This window comes from Monodelphis domestica, chromosome 1, assembly GCF_027887165.1.
Source record: "Monodelphis domestica isolate mMonDom1 chromosome 1, mMonDom1.pri, whole genome shotgun sequence".
NCBI lineage: Eukaryota > Metazoa > Chordata > Mammalia > Didelphimorphia > Didelphidae > Monodelphis > Monodelphis domestica.
This window is the reverse complement of record NC_077227.1, coordinates 260,213,969-260,238,309: the sequence shown is the minus strand read 5'-3', so window position 1 is coordinate 260,238,309 and position 24,341 is coordinate 260,213,969. Positions and strand designations below refer to the sequence as shown.

The following is a 24,341-nucleotide window of genomic DNA, read 5'->3' as shown; positions in this document are numbered from 1 at the left end:
AAATGCCTGGAGTCAGGATATGGAGCATCGTGTGCTTTGCAGAGGGACAAAATAGCATATTTCATGAACTAATAATTATAATTTATCGGTTAGAGGAAGAAGGCATTCAGACATCACCTAATCCCATCTCCCAACCCCCTGTCATTATATAGATGAGGAAAATAAGGTTGATCAAGGTAGACTGACTTGCTCAAGGTCATACAGGTAGTCAGTAGCAGAGTTGGTGTTTGAACTCAGGTTTTCTAAATACAAATGCGATATTCTTTTCACCACAGTAGAAGTGAGGAATCTACTAATCTTCTTCCAAAATAGAGGGATAACATTTTGTAAGCCAGAACAAATCTGTCAGTCAGCTATCATTTATTAAATGCTAACTCTGAAACAGGCATTATGATTACATGCTGGGAATATAAAGAAAACCTGAAGGGGCAACTAAGGAGCTTGGTGTATAGAGAGAGCCAGGCTTGGAGATAGGAGGTTCTGGATTCAAATGTGGCCTCAGACACTTCCTAGCTGTGTGATCCTGGGCAAATCACTTAACTCCCATTTCCCTTACCTATCTTCTGCCCTGGAACTCATACTTAGTATAGTATTGATTTGAAGACAGAAGGCAAGAGTTTAAAAAGAAAAAGAAAAAGGAAAACCCAAAGCACTGATCCTAGCTTACATTCTATTGTAGGAGACAACAGCTAAATAACCAGGTACATGCAGATTAGACAGAAGATAATCTCAGAGGAAAGGTACTAGCACCAGGAACTATGAAGGACTGGAAAAAGGTTTCCAGAAGGTGAACTTTGAACTAAGGCTGATAGGGAGCCAGGGAAGCCAGCAGTGAGGAAGGAGAGCAACCCAAGCATAGAGGATAGTCAGAACAACAGCACTTTGATTGGAGAGATAAAGTATCATGTGCAAAGAACTGAAAATAGTCTAGAATGGCTGGATCAGAGTATATAAAGGAGAGTAAAGTGTAAGTGTAAGAAGATTGAAGGAGTAGCTAGGTAGTTCAATGGGATAGAGAACCAGGCTTGGAAAGGAGGTCCTGGGTTCAAATGTGACCTTAGACAATTCCTAGCTGTGATCCTGGGCAAGTGACTGAACCCCAATTTCCTCACTCTTCTGGCTCTGCCTTAGAAGCAATACACATAATTGATTCTAAGACAGAAAGTAAAAGTTTAAAAATAAGATTGAAAAAATAGGAAGGGGACAGGCTGTGAACTGCTGTAAATGTCCTAAGACTTGATATTTGATCCTGGGGGGGGGGGGTGTAACAGGGAGCCATGGACTTTACTAATTCGGGGCAAAGCCATACAAAATTTGTGCTTAAGGACGATCACTTTGCCAGATGAGTAGAGGATGGATTAGAGTTTGGGGAGAGACCTGAGGCTGAATAGATACATGTTGATTTGATTTGAAATAAATTTTAGAAATAACTTTGAAGTATATTTTTCCTCTTCAGTGCCCCATACATAATTGCTATTGTATTCAGTTTCCAAACGAATGAGGAAGAAATTTTGGTTTCTGTATATCAAACTATATTTTCATAATAAAAATTGATTCACTGCCAAATTGATTCAGGTGAAAATAGAAAGTATGAATTCAGGAAGAATAAATTTATTGATTTATATTTATATATGTATGCATACATTTTTAGCATATAGGATACCCTTCTTTCATATGTGGGGTTACTAGAATAATAAGCACAGGCTCAAGGAACTCTGTGTATCCAGAGCTACACAAAACTGTAGCTTAGGAGGGCTCCCTGATACTTACTTTTTTTTTTTTTAGTCATTCAGAAGATATAGCTAAGGGGGCAGCTGGGTAGCTCAGTGGATTGAGAACCAGGCCTAGAGACGGGAGGTCCTAGGTTCAAATCCGGCCTCAGCCACTTCCCAGCTGTGTGACCCTGGGCAAGTCACTTGACCCCCATTGCCTAGCCCTTACCACTCTTCTGCCTTGGAGCCAATACACAGTATTGACTCCAAGATGGAAGGTAAGGGTTTAAATAAATAAAAATAAAAATAAAAAAAAGAAGATATAGCTAAAAGCAAAGCCATTTAATAAAATAGCTTAAAAAAAGTCCTAATATAACACTTCCTCCCCCAAACCTAGTTGTACATGGACAGATGGAGGGATCAAACTTGATCAAACACACAGGGAATGAGTATGATTTTACATATCCCAAGACTGCTGAACCATTTATTTCTCCTACCCTCATTGGACTTAACTCCCTACAAAGTGTGGCATCTTCAATGGAGGAGACTGTTCTGCTGATCTCTGTGTTTTTTTGGAGGCTACTGGACATGGTAGCTGGGGATTCTGCTGGTCAGTGATCATATAATTATAGATATCAAGGTTAAAGTAATTTTGGAAGTCATCCAATACAACCTTTTTAATTTACAAATAAGAAAGCTCAGATTGGGAGAGTTTAAGTGACTTGTACAAGATAACATGAGATTTGCTGCCTTTAGAGGGGTGAGACTCTAACTATAGGAGACTTAGTGGATAGAGTCTTAGAATAAAGAAGATTTATCTTCTTGAGTTCAAATCCAGTCTCAGACAACTACCAGCTGTGTGACCCTGGATAAGTCACTTAATCCTGTTTGCCTCAGTTTACTCATCTGTGAAATGAACTGAAGAAAGAAATGGTAAACCACTCCAATATCTTTGCCAAGAAAGCCCAGCATGGACGTGCCTGAAAATGACTCAATAACAACTCTGACTTTACCTGGGGGTGCAGTCCTGGTGGGCATTGTTCCAGATTTCATATCATCAAGGCTACCCTGGAAGTCATCTCATCTCTAGGCTACTAAGGTTATTAAAAACTAAAACTTCTTGGAAAGCAAACTAACAACTTTTAAAGACAATCAGTCATACAGCTAGCTAACCAAAGTCAGGCAAGATGTATCCAGGCTAAGATTGTCCTTTCTTTTCCAATCCTACCTCTGGGAAGAGATCATAGACTGATTAGAGGTAGCCAGGTGTAAACATTCCCAAGGCCATCATAGGTTTAGAATGAAAATTAATTTAATTCTAACAAAAGGAAAGCTAAAGAGGCAAGGTCATTATTCTTCCCCTGTGTAGCCTTTATTTATTATATTTTTATATATTTAATTTATATATATAAATTTACATAATTTATATATTAGCCTTTATTAAGCACATAAGTCAGCAGAAAAGCCTAGTTGTTTTAGTCCTTTAGAAGAGCAAAAAAAAAAGCCTAAATACCTTTTAGGCCACTGTATCTGAGTTTTTATTTGGGGGGGGGTATATCAGGTCAGCTGATATTCTTCAGATGTTAGGGTTTGAGCCAAAGAAGAAAGTTTAGTGAGAGACCTCACTAGGTAAAGTTATCCCGAGAGCCTTTTCGGGTGGATAATGGAGGGAAGACTGAAAAAAAAAAACATCCATAAAGATTTTAATAATAAACTCTTTTCACCATCAAGGATAGTAAGTAGAGCCATTACATTTTGACATTACTATTGCAGTCTTGAACATGCTTAAAAAAGGAAGAAATGGCATGAAAGAAATAGTAAAAGCACCAATTTAGGATCAGGGTACATATAAGAGAACCATGCTGGAGACTATATAATTATGAAGGTATTAGAGAGTTGATTAATTAGATTCCTAAATCAGGGGGAAGATTCCAAAGATAGAAAAATTATACTTTATTAACATAAAAAAGGTTTTTGAGGAAACTTCAGTAATTATTGACCCATATTTTTTACTTTTTTATCTATATACAACTTTGATGAGAATCATCCCTGTTGTACTGAAGATCTCTTCAATGAAAGGTTTGGTAAGGAATAGGAAGAGTTCCACAAACAATATTCCACAGTAAGCCACAGATTTAGCATCACACAATTGAAAGCTATAAATAATACAAGATTCCACTGTTCTTGTTTGTTGATTTTTAAGAAAGTTTTATTTAGTAGAGCAAAATACTGCCATAAAGGTTGCCCTCTGCTCATTGAGATTATTATTCAAGATTGCCTGTATACTATACCAAAGAGAACTTTGATTCTTATTGTAGCAGGCAAAGCATATATATATATACTTATGTTTGCCTCTGTGATGGGAGATCCAGCAGAGTGTGAGTTGAAGAGGAATACTTTGTAGATTGTAAGATTTCCAAATGTTTCTATTTGTCGATGACATTGTGCTGATTGTATCAAGCCTTAAAATGTTGTAGAATCTTCTTGATTACATCTGTTGGTATTCAAGAGAGTCTAGTCTAACCATCCACACAGCACAAACCAAGTGGATCAAAAATGTCTATTGCCTGACTTATGACAGGCACTTTGACAATTTATTGTGTAGAGCTTATCTATCTATATAGTATGTAATATAAATATATTTTATGTATTGTCTATATGGGGTTGGGGGAGGCAGTTCAAATGGATGCTAGACAGAGAATTAAATAGGAGGAAGACAGAAGGTTGAATTGCCTTCATGCCAGACCATGCTTCAAATGATTTCTGGGGAACCATCCTGGCCATCTTGTCATCTACTTTGTTACTACTTTACTTCTCCTCATCTAAAATTATACCTCTGGACAAGGACTATATACCTCTCCATTGCCCTTTGGGTGAGACTAATTTTAATTACTCAGACAGAAGTAACCCATGACTCAAAGCCATACAGTAACTCCAGGAGAATTATTTTCCTATTTAAAAAGTGGGCCTTTTGTTTCCTAGGATAACCTTGGAGGTCATTAAAGGACTTTTGCAATATATTGAATGATTAAAAATCATTTATTTACTAATAAAAGGTACTCCATTCAGCTTTGGAACATTTACTCTGGACCAAGCTGCCTTCATTGAGTTAGTACAAATTCAACACGTCTAAACCATCTAGTGGACTCCAAACCATCAGACCTGACTATGCCTCACATTCCATTTTGCCTCAACCCTAACTACTTGGTCCTTCTCACTGTTTCTTTCTATATATATCCTTTTCCTAACCCTTTCATTCCCTTTTCTCCATAACTGGGCTTGATAATCAAATCAACACTATTGTAGTGCCATCGTTCCTGGAAAGGTTATTGCCAATTAACTGCCCTATTGCACTGTTCACTATTAAGGTTACCAAGGTGGTATACCAATAGCTGGAATCAGGAGGTCTGAGTTCAAATCCAACTTTACATACTTAGTAGCTATATGACTCTCAGTTTAACCTCTTTTTATCTTAGTTGCCTCAGATGTAAATGAGTATAAAAATAGTGCCTACCTCTCAGGGTTGTTTTAATAATATGTATAATAATATTTCTTTGTAATAGTAAAATGTTTGTAAATATTTAACACAGTACCTGACAGATAGTAGACATATAGTAGGTGCTATTAAAATGCTCATTCCTTTCCCAATTATTCCTTTGATACTTTAGGCCAAAACACTCAATAAGATTGCCACTCCATATACATATTACATATATACATATATGTAGCACATATATATATGATCTATACATATATTTATTCATTAAATAAATTTGAATTATACTAACTTATATATCATATATGATTTGTGATATAGATATATATAATCTCTAACAATGGAATATATGCATTTCCATGACAAGGATTAGAATGTTTTGTTTTTGCCCCCTTTTATTCTGCCCAGTGCCTAGTGCACTCTAGATGGTTGATAAATGATTTTTGATTCATTCAATATATTGTAAAAGTCCTTTAATGACCTCCAAGGTGGTTCTAGGAAGCAAAAGGCCTACTTTTTAAATAGGAAAATACTTCTCCTGGAGTTGCTGTATGGCTTTGAGTTATGGAATACTTCTGTATGAATAGTTACAATTATTTTCCTTCCTTCCTTCCTTCCTTCCTTCCTTCCTTCCTTCCTTCCTTCCTTCCTTCCTTCCTTCCTTCCTTCCTTCCTTCCTTCCTTCCTTCCTTCCTCCCTTCCTCCCTTCCTCCCTTCCTCCCTCCCTCCCTCCCTTCCTCCCTTCCTTCCTCCCTCCCTCCCTCCCTCCCTTCCTTCCTTCCTTCCTTCCTTCCTTCCTTCCTTCCTTCCTTCCTTCCTTCCTTCCTTCCTTCCTTCCTTCCTTCCTTCCTTCCTTCCTTCCTTCCTTCCTTCCTTCCTTCCTTCCTTCCTTCCTCTCTTTCTCTCTCTCTCTCTTTCTCTCTCTCTTTCTTTTTTTCTTTCTCTCTTTCTTTCTCTCTTTCTCTCTTTCTTTCCCTTTACCTTCTGTCTTAGAATCAATACTGTGTATTGGTTCCAAGGCAGAAGAGTGGTGAGGGCTAGGCAATGGGGGTCAAGTGACTTGCCCAGAGTCACACAGGTGGGGAATATCTGAGGCCAAATTTGAACCTAGTACCTCCCTTCTCTAGGTCTGACTCTCAATCCACTGAGACACCCAGCTGCCCCTTATTGAATGTATTTCTGACAGTTTAACATAGCCAAGAGTAAACATCAATATAAAATTAATGAAGTCTAATTTAATTAAAAAAACTAACTTTATTTTTCTTTTCATTGTAACTAATTGTCCAATATTTCTTGGTATTTCTTGGTTCAAGAATTCACATGTCTTTTGAACTTTTTGGATATAATACTAATAGTGGTCCAGAGGCTTTAAAGGAAGTGAATGAATGTATGGGGAAGGCATTTTAGGGGGTGCTCTCTTTGCTTCTATTATATGAATGAAATGAGGGGGGAATTGGATATTTATGGTTTCCCTTATTTCTTGATGGTTGGACATGGAGGTTTTCTTGGCTATTGAGGAGATTGAGGTTGATGGATCTTTTGAGTTCAGGTGGTCTGAGGGCTAACATCAGTTGGGTAAACGCACTAAATTCTTATAACAATATGGTCAGTCCTCCCCATCTCAATCTCCCTTTTCCAGGAATGAGGGACTATTAGGCTTTCTGAGGAGGGACAAACTGGCTCAGATGAAAAACAGAATAGACCAAAAGTTTCTGTGCTAGTCAGCAGTAGATTTGGACCATAAATGATCACTGCATTTCTAGCCCAGGCAAGATAGGAAGCAACTGTCCCCAAAAATAGGTACTTCAAGATACATTATCCTTCAAATAGTGGATTACATTGCTGTGAATTAAATAAGACTCTAGATTTAGCTTGTGAATTCCTTGAAAGTCTTGAGACCTGTGAAAATTCTTTTTGTTTCATATCATCAGTTGACCCAAACCAATTTGTTTTTATTCCTCTGGTTTTATGCTGCAATAAATGCTCATACGTAATTGAAATCCCGTTTTCTTAGCTTTTTGTCAATAATAAGAAATTATCTGGTGTGTCCTTTGGTGGCCAGATGTGTGCTTTCTTTGTTGTCTCTGTGCTTCCAGTCTCTTCCCACTCTAATCTATCCTCCACACAGCTGCTAGAAGTAATTTTCTTGATGAATAGGTCTGATCAGGTCACTCACCCACTCAGTCAACTCCAGTGGCTCCCTGTTGTCTGTGGGATCAAATATAAAATCTTCTGGCTTTTGAAGCCATTCACAACCTGATCCTTTCTTTGCACTAGCTGTCCCCTATGTCTGGATTGTGTTCTCCTCTCACCTCTTTTTAGAATCCCTCGATTTCTTCTAGACTATTCAAATACCACTTCTTTCAGGTCTTCCAGATTTCTTCTAGCTACTGTTGCCTTTCCCATTAAGGTTATTTTCCTTTTGTTCTGGGTATATGTTGAATATATATGAGCATGTCCTCCTCCCTGAGGGCAGGATTTTTTTCTTTTTTTTATATTTCTAATTTATTCTGAACAGAGCTTGTTTGTATTTATGTACATGTTGTTTTCACTACCAATCTGTGAGTTCCATGAGGGCAAGGGCTATCTTTTACCTCTCTTTGTATCCTCACTGTGTGACACATAATGGGTATCTCATAAATGTTTATTGACTGATTACATAACTGACTGATAGGTGTGGTAGCTAGAAAATGCCTAATAAATATTTTTTAACTCTTGATTGATAAAGCCTTTCCATTCTATCTCTGTGGCAAATTAACTTTTAGTAAGTTTTTTTCCTCAGTTTGGAGGAGGCAAAAATATTTTCCTTATAAAAAATCTTAGATGGTGATACTCTGATCTGATTCTCCTAGAGTGTAGCAGGCAACATCACCCTTCAGAGTTCTAGTATATATCTGAGAGGTGGCTTTCTCTATTAATATTAACTGGAGCCCCTATTCTGATGTGGCCCCCATACTGTTACCTGCCAGTTATTAATACTCTTGGTTCCAATTAAGACAGAGTTCAGGCATTGGATAGTTGTGTGACCCTGGACAAGTTGCTTAATTCTGTTGGCCTCAGTTTTTCATTTCTAAAATGAAGTGGTAAAGGAAATGGTGAACCATTCCAATATCTTTACCTAGAAAATCTCAAATGGGGTCATGAAGAGTTAGATCTGTCTGAAATGGTTCAACAAAAACAAAAGATTTTCCAAAGGGATATTTACTGTGAAGATACAAGCAAAAAAGTTAACAAAATTTTCCATCTAACCCTGTCCCCTTAGAGAGAGTGGGCTTACCATAGTTTCTACATACTAAGTTCACATCATAATGTGTTATAGTTGGCTGAATGAGTTTGACTGAAAAACTGGCCCTGGTTGATGAGTACCATTTTTATGGTACTCGCATTCTAGCTACACAGACAATCAGTGGTCCAAATCTTCATCATATTGTTAGCAGACCAGAACCAGATTCAGAACTTCTGTGCCTGTTCCAGAGTCTACATAGGGGATTATATCAACTCAGTGCCCTGTGAATGCTCATAAGGACTGGGCATATTTAGCCAGTCTCATTACACATACAAATCTGTTTGCTTTTATTGCGGTAGTTTTTGGTGATACTATTCAATGTTTGTGGTAACTCAGAAAGGGTTTTGTTTGCTTAGATATTTTAGTATGATGTGGTATGGAAGAGTAGATTTACCTGATGCACTATGAAAGAAATGAAGGTACATTCTAGGGCATCTTTAGAGTTGTCAGGAAGCAAGTTCCTTTATTCTGATTAGACATTCTATGAACAGTGGTAGGAAATTTGTTCTTGGGGTTTGAGAGCTATTGTCATCTTACTTTCAAAATCTTTGAGTTATTAAAGTGGTATTAAGATTATACTTGTTAGAATGTCAGAAAAGGGAATCTGTGATTACCAAACTTTAGGCATATACTCTTTCATAGAGCTAATGAATATCTTGTATATAGAGGAAGTTGGAATACTTTGCTTTAGTGTGAGAATTATCTATTCTTTTGAACTGTCATTCTTCTCTTCCTTCCCCTTGAGGTTTCTGTTTGCTGTCATGTAAAGGAGTGATAAGCAAGCCCTGGTAGGTGAGCTAGTTAATAGCTTTGTGTACTTAACATTGTTGATCTGGCATGATCCCTCAAAGTATATTGTGACTTAAGTCAAGGCAAGTAATGTTAATGTAGAATGAAGGTGGAAGGAACCCATCAGAAACAGTCCTATGATAAAAAGATTTTATATAGTAAGATGGGAGACTCCTTTGAAATGGTATTATAGGGGTGGGATTTCCAGGATTTGTGGTATTTCAAATGATACATTGCAAGGGACTAAGGGATGATATTCCACATTTTACATTGCAGTGAATTAGGGAATGGTGTTATGTTATTGTGTTTTTTTTTTCCATCTTGTCCCACTTTTTGTGACTCTATTTGGATTTTTCTTTTTTTGGCAAAGATACTAAAATGGTTTGTCATTTACTTCTCTGGTTCATTTTAGAGATGAAGAAACTGAGACCAACAGGGCTAAGTGATTTGCCCAGGATCACACAACTAGTCACTCATAGGGACACATAGAGTAAGTGTCTGAGTCCAGATGTGAACTCAAGAAGATGAATCTTCCTGACCCTAGGCCCATTATTCAATCTACTGAACCCTCGAGCTGCCCCATGGCATACCTTCCTACCATGTCTTCAGACCAATTCAGACTACAAACTTCTTTTCAAAAATGAATTCTGTAGCATGGATGAGTGAAGCCAAAAGAACTCAGAGACATTTTCATTTTCTAAAAAGCCAACATATTTAGAACCTATAGCATTCTGTTCAACTGCTGAGGAAGAATTCAAGAAAAATAGGATGTTGTTCTTTGCTCTTGAGCATTTGGTTTGTTGGTTGCCATACTTTTTAGTGGAAAAGGACCAAAATGGCATCACTGGTGATGTCTTTTGACTCATGAATCAATTGGATTTAAGTGAGGCAGAGTTGGGCAAAGTCATTAGCCTCACTCTGTCTTCTAGATTCATCAAAATTCATTGGCAAGATAAAAGTGAAGACTGGGTGATTGCTCAGGATCGAGTGGATGACTTTGGTTTCTTCAATGTCTAACCAATCTCTAAGTATTTTTCAGTATTCATTTCTTCCCCCTTCATGGCTATTGGAACACATTGTTTTTGTCTATCCCTTCTTCCAGGGGAAATCTTCCCAGGTCTAGGCTTGAAACCCCCTAACTCACCAATGGATTTGAGGCTTGTAGGGTACCTTCAACCTGGTTTAGCCTGCCTGCCAAGATGATTTTACAGGAGTGTGGCTACTGTGTAAGCTATAGCTTCATGGAGCCACAAGTGAGAGTTGAGTGAAAGATAGAAAAGGAGGATGACCAGTCCCCAAAAGGGCTCAGAAAGCCCTCACACTAGAGTTACTAGTCCTCCCTGAACACCCCATATACTCCTTGAGTAGATTACAGTCTAATAAAGGAGGTACTATATATATTTATTATATATATGCAAAAAATATAATACAAACTAGATGAAAGTAGATAAGAGAGGAAGAAAGGGAGAAAATTTCTTCTTTGAAGGATAAGAAAAATCTTCCAAGGGGAGGGAGGCTTGATCTGGTTTTGAAAGCCAGTAAAATTCCCAAAGGTAGAGATGGGAGAAGGAGTGGATTTTAAGGATAATAAGAGACCCAGAAAAGGAAACATATGGCATAGGCCTCTGGTATACCCAGCCTGATTAGAGTATGGTCCTAGGTTTTGGTCTTAGCTCCTGTCATTAACTAGTTTTGTAATTCTGTTGAAATTGTTTCAAACCTCTGGGGGCCTCTATTTCCTCCTTTGTAAAATGAGAAGGATTGACTTAAGTGTCTGAGATTTCTTCTGCTCTGACTTCTAGGACAAGCACTTCCTTAGGAGGGAATTCCTACAGGAATCTGCTAAAATGATTCTAATGTTATCATTTTATTTGAACACATATGTCTTTCACATAAGCTTTAAAGTATGGTATAGCCATTATCCATGGTGTTTTATTTTTAATTTTAAAAATTGTTGCTCTGATGATTTACAAAACTCATGTATATTTTATGTGTGGGATTCTATTCTTACAATTCTGTATTACTAAACTTGAAAAACTTCCCACATGAGTCAGTTTATACTCTATTCCTTTTCTATAAATAGTACATTTTAAAGCTGTTAAGAGAAAAACAATTGAATTTAAATTTGTCTAATCTGTTACCTTAATTTCACTAAACCCAAACTTTTAGAACCACTTTCTCTTAATTAGAATTTTCATGCTTTATTATAGTTTTGCATTTAATTTTCTGTAGCTTCTTTTAGAACAGCAAGTTGAAGATGGCAATATGTCTAAGTTTAGGCTAGAGAGCAGTTTAGTGTTCCAACTTGAAATCTACCACTAATTTGCTGTGACTTTAGATCAAGAGTTTCACTTCTTCTACTTCCTCATCAGTAAAATGAGAGGGTAAATCAATCAACCAATTAACAAACCAACCAACCAATCAATCAATAAACATTTTTTTAGGCACCTTCTATGTGCCAGGCACTGTGCTAAATACTGGAGATACAAAAAGAATCAAAAGACAATCTGCCCTCAAGGAGCTTATAATCTAATGGAGGAGAAAATATGTAAACAAATACATGTAAACTATATACAGGACAAAAAGTAAATAATTAACAGAGATGTTAGTGTAGTCAAGAAGGGTTGTAGAAAGCTTCCAGTAATAGGTGGGCTTTTAGTTGGGACTTAAAGCAAGCCAGGAAGGTCAGTAGTTAGAGCATAGGCAAGAGAGCATTACAGGCATGGAATTCTTTTCACATCTAATGGGATAATACAGTTGTTTTGAAAGTGTGTCAGAGACTGATACACTGTGGCACAACCAAATGTAATGAACTTCTCTACTAGCAGCAATGCAATGATCCAGGACAATTCTGAGAGACCTATAAGAAAGAACACCATCCACATTCAGAGGAAAAATTGTGGGAATAGACACACAGAAGAAAAACAATTGCTTGATCACATGGTTCAATGGGGATATGATATGACTCTAAACGATCATCCTAGTGCAAATATCAAGAATATAAAAATAGGTCTTGATTAATGACACCTGTAAAAGCCAGTGGAATTGTTCATCAGCTATGGGAGGGAGGTTGGGGGAGGAGAGGGAAAGAACAGGAATCTTGTAACCATGGAAAAACATTCTAAATTAATTAATTAATTAAAAATTTCCAAATTAAAAAAAAGAAAGTGCGTTTTCCAGGCTCCTAGATATCCCTTTGGTCAAAACTTTTTTCATAATAATACCAAGACATTGTTGTCTAGTAAAATAGTCCTCCCTTTTCTCTTGAGATGTATCTGTGTAAGGCTATATTTTCTTTATGGTCTTCACCCAAAACAATAGACTGAATACAGAACCATAGTTGAGAATCCAGCTGTCTTCTATTAATCCAGACATTAGTCTCGAAAAATGTATAAAAACAAAGCTCTTTTTCTTACTAAATATTTTTAGTGAAAATATAGTTATTCTTCCTGACAAAAGATTATTTATGTTGGTGTTTTTTATTATTTTAAAATGAATTAGTAAATATTTTAGGAACTTAGTAGTATTATTTTTAATAGGACAAATATTAATAGATTAAGCCACATAAACAAAGGCTTTCTGAGAGCTTCAATAATTTTTAAGAGTGTAAAGGAATCCTGAGAGCGAAAGGTTTCAGAACTGCTGATTTAGTGGAAATTACTAGACCTGAAATAGAGAAACCTGGTACCAAATCTTGTATTTTCTTTTATGAGCCATGTGATGTCAGAGAAGTAATTTAATTTCTCCAAACTTCTTAATCTAGAAAATGGGGATGATAATATTTGTACTTCCAATCTCAAAGAGTTGTGAGTAAGGTAATTTTTTAAATTGTAAAGCAACAACAAAAAAAGGGTGATGGGGCAGCTAGGTGATTCATAGGATTGAGAGCCAGACCTAGAGAAACAGGAGGTCCTGGATTCAAATTTGACCCCAAATACTTGCTAGCCATGTGAACCTGAGAAAGTCACTTAACCCCCATTGCCTAGCCCTTATCCCTTTACTGCCCGAGAACCAATACACATTATTGATTCAAAGATAGAAGGTATGGGTTTAAAAATGCATGATGATTCATTAGGAAAATTTACATGTAGAAAAGTAAGTGATTTGCTTAAGTTTTGAACTTAGCTCTTAGAGGAACCAAAACTAGAACCTGGATCGTCTGTTCTGTCCATCATTTTGTTCACTGTCTGCAATAATTATAAATTTCAGATTTAGAACAATTGTTTAAAATTAATATTATCATGGCACAGAGATCATGTGAATGCTGGCTGAAAGAGTTTCTAGGCTTTTTTTGGTCTCTTCCTTATACTTATTGCCATATAGCTGTCATATGAAATTTAGTTCATCTGGTAGTATGTCCTTTTATTTGTCACTGAATCACATTTACCAATAGCTAAATTAATGTTTACAGAAAATAAAGAAACTGCAATTATTAGTATCCACTGTCCCCTTTTCTAGCATTTGGTCACTGTCACTTATACCAGTGGAAGGGAAAATTACAGGACTGGGCACCATAGTGAATTTTAACTTATTTCATAGGTTTCTGTTGTAAACCTTAAAATTTCACAGACTTATGAATGTTAAAAATTTTACTCCACATTGAGGAATCCTCCAATTCCCTACTTGAAATAATTCCCTACCAGATAGTGAGAACTCTACTTGAATGTGAAAACTCCTTGCTATGGGAGTATCCCTACTCCACCCCTACTTAAGACTGCTTTAGGGCAGAAAACTCCTTGCTAAACAATGAAAGTACTTGAAAACCATACTTATAAAGGAAAGGAGTTCTTTGAGCCATGCCTGTTTTTGGAATTGATACAATGGGATGCTAGGTGCCTATAAAGGTGGGGCAACTTGTAAACTACTTAGACCTAAAAGGTGAAAACTTACTCAGAGGTTTTCTCTTAATGAAATTAGTCGACACAGTAGCATTTTTTTTCTGACTTACTAAAGAGATTAATCTACTCAGCTGTGAATTCAAAATGGGCTGTCTTTTGGAAAACATCTACAGTGATTGGTAGATGGAAGAACTTAGGGGAGGTGACATAGGAGATTTTGCCCTTAAAAATAAGAGCTCAGAGAAGAGCTGGAGGTCATTCTGAAACATTCAGATTGAGGAGGACTCATTCTGAAACATTCAGATTGAGGAAGGACTGATTCTGAAACATTCAGATGGAGGAGGGAGCTGGTGAAAGCAGCTGAGATGATGCTGGCCTGGTGTCACTAGAATCCTTGCTTAGCCAGACCTTGTGGTGAGTGTTAAAAGACTGACTGACTGATTCTCTCTCTTAAGACTCAGGTCTAGGCCATATTGGCTTGAGGCCCTTCATAATTATTCCTTTCCTACTCTTTCTCTCTTTCTCTAATTCCTCATTATATTATTAATTAAAATCTCTATAAAACCCAGTTGACTTGGGTATCTGAATAATTGGGAATATTTCCCTGGCGACCACCTTATATTTGATTTAAAAACCAAGACACTATAGTGAAACATATTTTCTGCGGTCAAATTTACTCACCCTCTCTTATATCTATCACAATTATATCTTCCACCATTTTAACTCACTACAGTTTATGGGCTTCACTATTTTAAATCTCACACTGTGACCAAATAATTTATTGCCTAGTAGATGGGCTCATATACTCTATACTTGGCAGCTATGTAGTATAGTGGGTAGAGTACCAGGCCTGGAGTCAAGAAGACTCATCTTCCTCACTTCAAAACTGGCCTCAGACATTCACCAGCTCTGTGATCCTGGGTAAGTCACTTAATCCTGTTTGTTTCATTTCTTAATCTATAAAATGAGCAGGAGATGGAAATGGCAAGTCACTCCAGTATCTTTGCCAAGAAAACCCCAAATGGGGTGGAACATGACTGAAATAACTGAACAACACTCTATTTAGTCAGTCTGGTCCTTAAAAAGCAGATTTAATTTGTTTCCAGGATTGTACTTAGCCTTTGAACCATGGCATAATCTGTCATAGTTGCACTCCAACAGAAAAGTCTTTAAGAACTTATGATTATCATCTCTTTCTTTCAGTGAGGCACTAAAGAAGGCTTTTACAGAAATGTTGGTTTATTTTCTACTTTAATGTCTTTATTTTCTAAAACTTTTTCAAATGTAAGCAAGTCCTCTTTCTCAACTCTTATTAAATATAATAATAAAATATATTACTTTAAGTAGTTGAAAAATTAATTCTCATTAAAGTATGAAAGATAAAATTATAATTTTATCCCTTTCAGAGAAGGATTTTTTTTTAAACATCCCTTTTAATTTAAATTTTGAGTTCCAAATTCTCTTTCTCCTTCCTTTTCCCCCATTTGTGAGATTTTGTGAGCAATCTGATAGATTTTACATGTGTAATCATGTAAGAAACCAAGTATTAATTTTAAAATTGTATTAGGTAAATAAGAATATACTTTTAACTCCTTTATGCAATTAGAAATATTTTTACTCTAACTTATAGAGGAGAGATTATTTTTATTCACACCTTCATTCAGCAGTTTTTTGTTGTGCCTATGATATTCAAAATACTGTATTGAAGGAAATATGAAGATAATTAGTACAACCATCTGAAGCTTAAATCTAGTCAGAGGAAAGAATATGACACAATTATACAACAAAATTATGGTAAAGAACATGAGAAGAGCATTAAAGACGGGGGAATGAAAGATCATTGGATTCCAGCTAGGTGGTACAATGGATGGAGTTTGGCATAGTGTCTTGCACCTGTTATAAGTTGTGTCTGACCTCTGTTTGGGGTTTTCTTGTCAAGATACCAGAGTGGTTTGCCACTTCCTTCTTCACCTCATTTTACAGATGTGGAAACTAAGGCAACAGGTTAAGTGACTTGCCCAGGGTCATATAGCTACTAATTGTCTGAGATGAAAGTTGAACTCAGAAAGATGAATTTTCCTGATTTCAATAGCAGGCATTTAAAGTCTTTCCTTCTTTTGTTCCTTAGTCCATTTGTTCCTTCTTCCGCTTCCATCCCTCATCATGCTTCCTTCCTTCCTCCCCTTAAAGAGTTCACATTCTAATAAGGAAGACATGCAAACCACTAAAAACTATGGTGTACATATAGGATATATACAGGTTAAATTGCAGGTACTCTCAGAGAGAAAGCACTAGCATTAAAAGAAAACAGGAAAGGTCTCTTGTAAAAAGTGAGTTTTTAGCTGAGACTTGAAGGAATCTAGGATAGACAAGAGAGGGGAGGTGAGAAGAAAGATCATTCCAGACCTAGAGGGCAACTGGTGAAAAGGAACAAAGGGATGGAGTGTCACAAGCAAGGAACCACAAGGAGGTCAGTGCTGTTGGTTTGTAAAGTATGTGGATGAAAGTAAAGTATGAGGGGGCTGGGAAGGTAGGAAGGGGGCAAGGCTTTTCTGAAGGGCATCAAAAGCTAAAAAGATTTTTCTATAGTTTGCTACGGACTTTGAGTAGGGGGTTGACATAATCAGACTTGCATTTTCCGAAGATCACTTTAGCAGCTGAATAAAGGATGCATCAGAATGGGGAGATAATGTGCAAATTACCTCCCATTAGAATGTAAGTTCTTTGAACTTAATAAAAACTTTTTTGTTGATTTATTTTGTTTTTAATTCAAAGTCTTTCCTCCCTCAAGTATTATACTAATATATATATTGCACTGATAGACTATGAATGTGTGAAGGTTAAATGGTTTACCTAAGCTAATAAGAGATAGGAATTAATGTTGGCTTTGGATTAGTAAGATCTGAACTCTTTCTTCTTCCTTGCCTTATAATTCCTTAAAAACTTGACAAAGAATAATTGGGGAAAATCTCATTTTTTCCTTATCACCTGTCAAAAGATATGCAGTTCTTTGTTTCAATTTTTTTAACATAAGTTAATTTCATATTTATCATTCTAGGGTGAGTGAAGACTTTCAAAATGGCTCAGGGAACCAGTGATCAAAGTACAGTGGGTATTGCCGACCCAGAAGAGAATACCCCAAATATGATTGTCTACAGAAAAGTAAGGCATTTTGGTACTAATTTCTCCGTGGGTGTTGGGGGTTGTATGCGGCTGTTTAAGAGTGAATTGAATATTGGGAAAATGTTGTTTCCATGTTTTAGGTAATGTTTATTTTCCTATAACAGTGGATTTTTAAGTGCTCAAATTCAAAGGAAAGTTGTTTTTCATTTCAGTATATGGAACAAAAGATATTGGAAAGGGTTATACTTTCAGCTGTTGTTTGGATATAAAGACTCAATTAATTGCTGTGATCAGTGTCCTATTGCTTTCTTTCTGCAAGTTGAATATAATATTACTGTACTTTCTAAATTAATTTGGCCTCAGAACATTTTAGATTTGAATTATATTGATTAAAATTTATAAATGCCAAACTTTGTGTTTAAAGCAGTGGATGTATGGGTAGGCAATGGTACAAAGCAGTGGGGATACCAGATATGGCCAGAGTCCTTGTAGCCTCTATTTTCTTCTTATGAAAAGAGAAAACTTTATAGGGACCTGTTATATGGGAGTTAGAGTCAAAGGTTGGTAAGTGAGGATGGTAGTCTCATTGGAGAGTCCTTCTGTGGTTGGGGTAGCCCCTTCTTGACTTATTGGAATTGAAATTTTCATACATCATGTGAAAAATTAGGATTCTATAAAACACAATTTGATAAATGTCAATACCCTGACATTGATAATACATTGATACATCATTTCATTGGTGTTAATGTTGTATTTATTTATCTAAAATGCCCCCAAAGACCTACTAGTAGATAACTATTATAGGTAATTACTTTATACTTATTGAAATTTAACCCATTGATTACCTTATTTCACTGCAAAAAACTAGGAATAGATGAACAATTATTCAGTTAAATGTTTAGTTCTATATTCATGTTGTGATATTTCTATATTTTCTGCTTTGTTTTTTCCTGAGAACATTTTATTCTCAACTAGATAGTCATATTTCTGGCATATCTTAAAGTAAACTACTTAAAAAATCACGGTGAAGAGAAGATTGTGGTGCTAATAAATGAGGATATCATATAGAAGAATTAAGCTTATTAAAGAAGGATAGGATTAAAGCCTAGTTAGAGAATCCTTCTGTGTTTGGGAAGCCCCTTCTTAGGTTATTAAATGGAATTAGAATTTTTATGAATAATAAAAATAAGGGTTTCCTAAAATATAGTTTGAAAAATATCAATACACTGAGGACCTATAATTCTGCAATTCTTGATACTGTCCTTATATAAAATGCCCCTATAAGGCTACTGACAGATATGTATTATAAGGAATTACTTAACATTTATAGGAATTTAACTTAATTTATATAAATATATATATAAATATATAAATAAATAAATATAAAAAATAAAAATACCTTCACGTTTTCAGGAATATGTGAGCAATTAATCAGTTAAGAAATATTGAGCTACATAATAAAAATAAAAAGAGAGTGCTTCCACTGTAAGACTCAAATAATGCAATTTTTCTGTTTTATTAAGTTATTGTATTAAGTTAAACTAAGAGAGAAAACTTCCTGAAGATATTAGTCGGACTCATTTTTTTAATCCTTTATCATCTGCTTAGGAAGTGAATAGGATTGAATTTTTAGGGATTTGCCCCCTTTTGTTTTGTAAGTATTAATCTCTAATGTTTTTTCTTTTAAATCATTATTATGATTATTTAGGAAAATGGTGGCCAGTGATATAAATATGTCACATCTGGCAAAATTGAATTTTCAGTTACTGCTTTGTGTTTCTTTTACAACAGTATATGTTTTATTTCCTTGAAAATAATCCACATCTCTGCAGTTAAATGAAGTTAAGGCAAACTGTGTTTTTGACAGGAGCAGAAGGGGTTATAGGATTGTATAGTTCACAGAGGAAAGGATGCTTCTTTAAAGACCTGCATTGGAGCAGGTAGTTCAGTGGCTCAGTGGATAGAATGCTGGGCCTGGAGTCAGAAAATTCCTTGTTCTGAATTCAAATCTACACTCTCAGATACTTACCAGCTGTGTGCCCCTGGGCAAATCACTTAATGCATTTGCCTCAATTTCCTCATCTGTCAAATGAGATAGAGAAGGAAATAGCAAACTACTCCACTACCTTTACTTAAGAAAAATCTCAAATGGGATCATGAAGAGTTGGACAGAATTGAAATGACTGAATAACAACAAAATTGGAATCTTACCTTTGCCACCATTAACTGTTTGACCCTAATTTGCCTTATTATCTGTTTGGGGGAGGGGGGGAAGGAATCTTGTTCAGATAAAGGTTAACTAGAAAGTGTTGGACTTGGAGCCAGAGTTTTAAAACTGTCTGAGACACTTCCAAGCTTTGTGAGCCTGGGCAAATCTCCTAACCTTTGCTCAGCTTCAGTTTCCTCATTTGTAAAATGGGGATGATAATAATAGCATCTACCTCATAGGGTAGCTCTGAGGTTCAAATGAGACAGCATATATAAAGTGCCTTAGCTAACCTTAAAGTGGCAAACAAATAATAATAATTATTATTATCCATACTCTTGAGACTCTGAAATCATTTAAAATTTATCTTTTTTCCATAAAATTTTCTTCAGGAAAGAAATGGCGTCCTTCCATTCAAACACTACAATGATACCTTGATGAGGCTTTCAAATGACCTTATATTCTAACCAAGCACAGTGCCTAGCATAGAGTAGATACTTAATAAATGCTTATTGATTGATTTATGGAAAGTTATGGCAGAAAATTGCAAACTATGGATGGTCTAACCACATAAGAAAGACTTTAAGTATGAGCCCGATAATAATAGAAAGTTTCAAGATTTGCAAGATGTTTTACAAATATTATCTCTTTTTTTATCCTCATGAGAAACCTTTGGAAATTGGTGCTATTATTATTCCCATTTTGCAGCTGAGCAAACCAAGTCAGAGTTTAAATGACTGTGCTCCAGGTCACATAGTTGAAAATTGTCTGTGAACTCAGCTCTTCTAATTTAAGCACTGCACTCTCTAGGTGCCTCTTTTAAAAAAGCTAGCACATTAGGATATTCAAATTGCTTTAAATTTTTTTCTCATATTATCCTCACAACAACTTTGAAAGGTGAGTTATCATTCACCATATTTTACAGATGAGAAAATGGCAGGGTCATACAGTTGGCAAGTGTCTGAGGTCGGTTTTGAACTCGGGTCTTTCTGACTCCAAGTCTACTGCTTTATCCACTATGCCGCCTGGCTCCTAGTGATGTTGATTTTCCTGAATGGATTATAGGTCTATAATCTGAAGACCATCATAAATTGAATTCAGAAAAGCTTATCACCAGGTTGGTTGCAGGATAATTATTTTCTGTAGCCATTGTATCTTATGAAGACTGTCTAGTGAGGTTGGGAAAGGACTGATTTTTTTATGGATAAAGAAAGCAATTACCTGATGAAGTTCTATATCCTTAAAGAATGGAAATTAAAGCATGCCAGTTTTTCTAACAAATCTCTGGCACTGTAGGTTAGTAAAGATAGGCCATTAAATGCTGAATAAATCGAGAAAATAGCAACTCTTTTATTGACCAGATTAAAGGAGATTTTTTAGTTTATGGACAGAATGGAGCCCTTTCCACTTAAAATTCTGGTCCCCAAACAGCACTTTAGTCATTAGAATTCATTAAATGCCTACTGTGTGGCAGGCACTGTGCTAAGAACTCAAAGAAGGACAAAAGACTTTCTATGCTCTCTAAGAGATGAATGTCTAATGGGGGAGACAATATGCAACCACCTGTATACAAACAAGAGAAAAACAGGATTAATTGGAGATAGAAGAAAGGCACTAGGATTAAGGAGAACTGGCAAAGGTTTCTCATAGAAGATGGCATTGTAGCTGGGACTTTTAAGGAATCCAGGAAGCAGAGATGTGGAGGGAGAGGCATGGAGACCAGACAGTGAAAAGGCTCAGCCTCGAGATGAAACATTTTGTCATGTGGATAGTGTCAAGGAAATAGATTCATTAGTTGGAAGTGGGATAATATGGTAGAAAGAATACTGGCCTAGGAGTTAGGAAAGTTGAAATCTAGTCAAGATACTGCCCCTAATTAGTTGTGTGACCTAGAAAAAGTCAATAATCTTTTAGATTGCTTCTTATTTTAAAATTCTGATATTTAGAGCTTCAGACTAGTATCTTATTTCTTTCTCATGTTTTGTAACCATTAAAGGAGTATTGGGAAACTATTAGGGATTTTTTTAGAGAAATTGCTTTGAACTTTTCAATAAATATAACATTACAGAAACCATACATTGGAAAACTTATATCTAATACATAGATGTTGGAAGAGATAATATTTTGTTTTTATAAAATTATATTCAACTATAAAAAAGTTAAAATTCCTCATTTCCTGAGATATTCTAATTTTTACTTTGGCCCATTATGCCATTTGAGAATTTTGTCCAAATAGTTATTGCTTCCCAATAGTAATTGTACATCCTCCAGATGGACACAATCAATCAAAATAAATCAAGTCAACAAGCATTTATTAAGAACTCTGTGCCAGGCATTGTGCTAAGTCCTAGGAAGAAAAAATGCAAACAGAAAGAGTCTCTGCCCTTATGTGGAAGTTGGTGAGGAGGGGAAGAGATGAAGTTACCTGGGTACAGAAATATTGCCTGGAGATATAGCTAGCCTGGACCTCTTCCTTAAAAAGGACATTCTGGAAGGAACCAGCCAATGAGAAGGAGAAGATGCCAGGGCAGAGGATACTTCCAATGTGTGTGGGGCCAGTCATGGAGTGAGGTTCCTGAGTAAAAAGATTTCTGTGGGACAAAAGAGAAAGAAATAGTATTTAAAAAGGAACCTTATTAGCCTCTTGTTGCTGCATTGAGGCATGGATGAATTAAAGGATTTAAAAGATCTTGGTCTCCTTTTGAGTAAAGATGCTGTTATTGTTGGCTTTCCTCTCATTTCCTTTCACAATTTTTTTTCTGCTTGTTTTTGAGTCTAGCACTTATACTCTAGTGATATAACACAAGCTATCTTCCTTTCATGTTGATATTCCTTGAAATATTAAAAAACAGGGACAGCTAGGCGGCTCTCTGGATAGAAAGCCAGACCTAGAGATGGGAGCTCCTGGGTTCAAATCTGGTCTAAAATACTTCCTAGATGTGTGATCCTGGGGAAGTCACTTAACTCCTATAGCCTAGTCCTTCTGCCTTTGAACCAATACTTGGTATTGATTCCAAGATGGAAGGTAAATGTTAAAAAAAAAGAAATACTGAAAAATAGTTGCTATATGCAGAACAATATTCAGGTTTATATTTTGCTCAGGTCATGCTGAAACTATGAGTAATGGTGGTTTGTGGATACTGGGTAGAAACCCAGAATTGTGAGAACCATGGCATGTCTAGGAAAGAAGAATAAGCATGGGATGGGCCCAGATCCAGGGAATACTTAGATCTTCATGATAGATAAGGAAAGAAGAAACCAGATAGGGAGTAAGGACAGTGAACACCAGTAGAAATAAAGGATTCTATGAAAGAGATACAAGTTCCTACCTCAGGAATTCTCAGGTACCCATCCCACAATAGAAGTAGGGGGTCTGTTTCTTTGAATCTCTCAATGGTTCATGGAGGTCCAAGGTTTTAAATGGCAAAGACTCTGCTCTGTTCATAAACGGAGTTACCCCATCAGTCTGATCAACCCATAACACTGGAGCCCCCTCCTTCCTATGACCTGATGTATTTTTGCAGCTGGTAAATAAGATGAGGTATTCTTTTTCTTTTCTTTTTTTTTTAAACCCTTACCTTCCGTCTTGGAGTCAATACTGTGTGTATTGGCTCCAAGGCAGAAGAGTGGTAAGGGTAGGCAATGGGGGTCAAGTGACTTGCCCAGGGTCACACAGCTGGGAAGTGTCTGAGGCCAGATTTGAACCTAGGACCTCCCGTCTCTAGGACTGGTTCTCAATCCACTGAGCTACCCAGCTGCCCCCTCTTTTTCTTTTTTTAAACAACAATGATTTATTAAGAAAACCAAAATGAATTTTCATTACAATGGAACTTATAGCAGTACTTTATCTTTTTTTTTGATTTTTAAAACATTATTTTATTTGGTCATTTTCATACATTGTTCATTGGAAACAGATCGTTTTCTTTTCCTCCCTCCCAACCCCCCGCCACCCCTTCCCTAGCCGAAGCGCGATTCTTCTGGGTATCACATGTGTCCTTGCTCTGAACCCATTTGAATTAGGGCCTCATTTCCCGTCTCTCCTCAAACATGTCCCCTAAATCTCTGTAGTCAAGCAGTTGCTTATCCTCAGTGTTTTTACTCCCTCAGTTTGTCCTCTGCTTGAGGATAGTTTTTTTTTTTCCTCGTAGATCGCTGCAGATTGTTCAGGGACATTGTAAAGCCATTACTGGAGAAGTACATTACGTTCTCTTGTACCACAGAGTATCAGTCTCTGTGTACAATGTTCTCCTGGTTCTGCTCCTCTCACTCTGCATCACTTCCTGGAGGTTGTTCCAGTCTCCATGGAATTCCTCCACTTTATTATTCCTTTTAGCACAATAGTATTCCATCACCAACATATACCACAATTTGTTCAGCCATTCTCCAATTGAAGGGGATCCCCTCGTTTTCCAATTTTTGGCCACCACAAAGAGTGCAGCTATGAATATTCTTGTACAAGTCTTTTTCCTTATTATCTCTTTGGGGTACAAACCCAGTAGTGCTATGGCTGGATCAAAGGGCAGTCTTTTATCGCCCTTTGGGCATAGTTCCAAATTGCCCTCCAGAATGGTTGGATCAATTCGCAACTCCACCAGCAATGCATTAATGTCCCTACTTTGCCACATCCACTCCAGCATTCATTACTTTCCTTTGCTGTCATGTTGAACAATCTGCTAGGTGTGAGGTGATACCTCAGAGTTGTTTTGATTTGCATCTCTCTGATTATAAGAGATCTAGAACACTTTTTCATGTGCTTATTAATAGTCTTGATTTCTTTAACTGAAAATTGCCTATTCATGTCCCTTGCCCATTTTTCAATTGGAGAATGGCTTGATTTTTTGTACAACTGGTTTAGATTTTTATAGATTTGAGTAATTAGACCTTTGTCAGA

The 24,341-nt window shown here is 36.4% G+C and overlaps 1 protein-coding gene across 3 annotated transcripts in view; it reads left to right on the top strand.

The window, feature by feature from the left end:
• RGS6 (regulator of G protein signaling 6) overlaps positions 1 to 24,341 on the top strand; it is a 773,101-nt gene that overhangs the window by 11,670 nt on the left and 737,090 nt on the right. For all 3 annotated transcript variants that reach the window (XM_007472890.3, XM_056810707.1, XM_007472889.3), the window contains exon 2: positions 17,180 to 17,283. In XM_007472890.3, coding sequence (XP_007472952.1) covers positions 17,200 to 17,283 — 84 coding nt within the window. In that variant the 5' untranslated portion in view covers positions 17,180 to 17,199. The remainder of the gene's footprint in view (positions 1 to 17,179; positions 17,284 to 24,341) is intronic.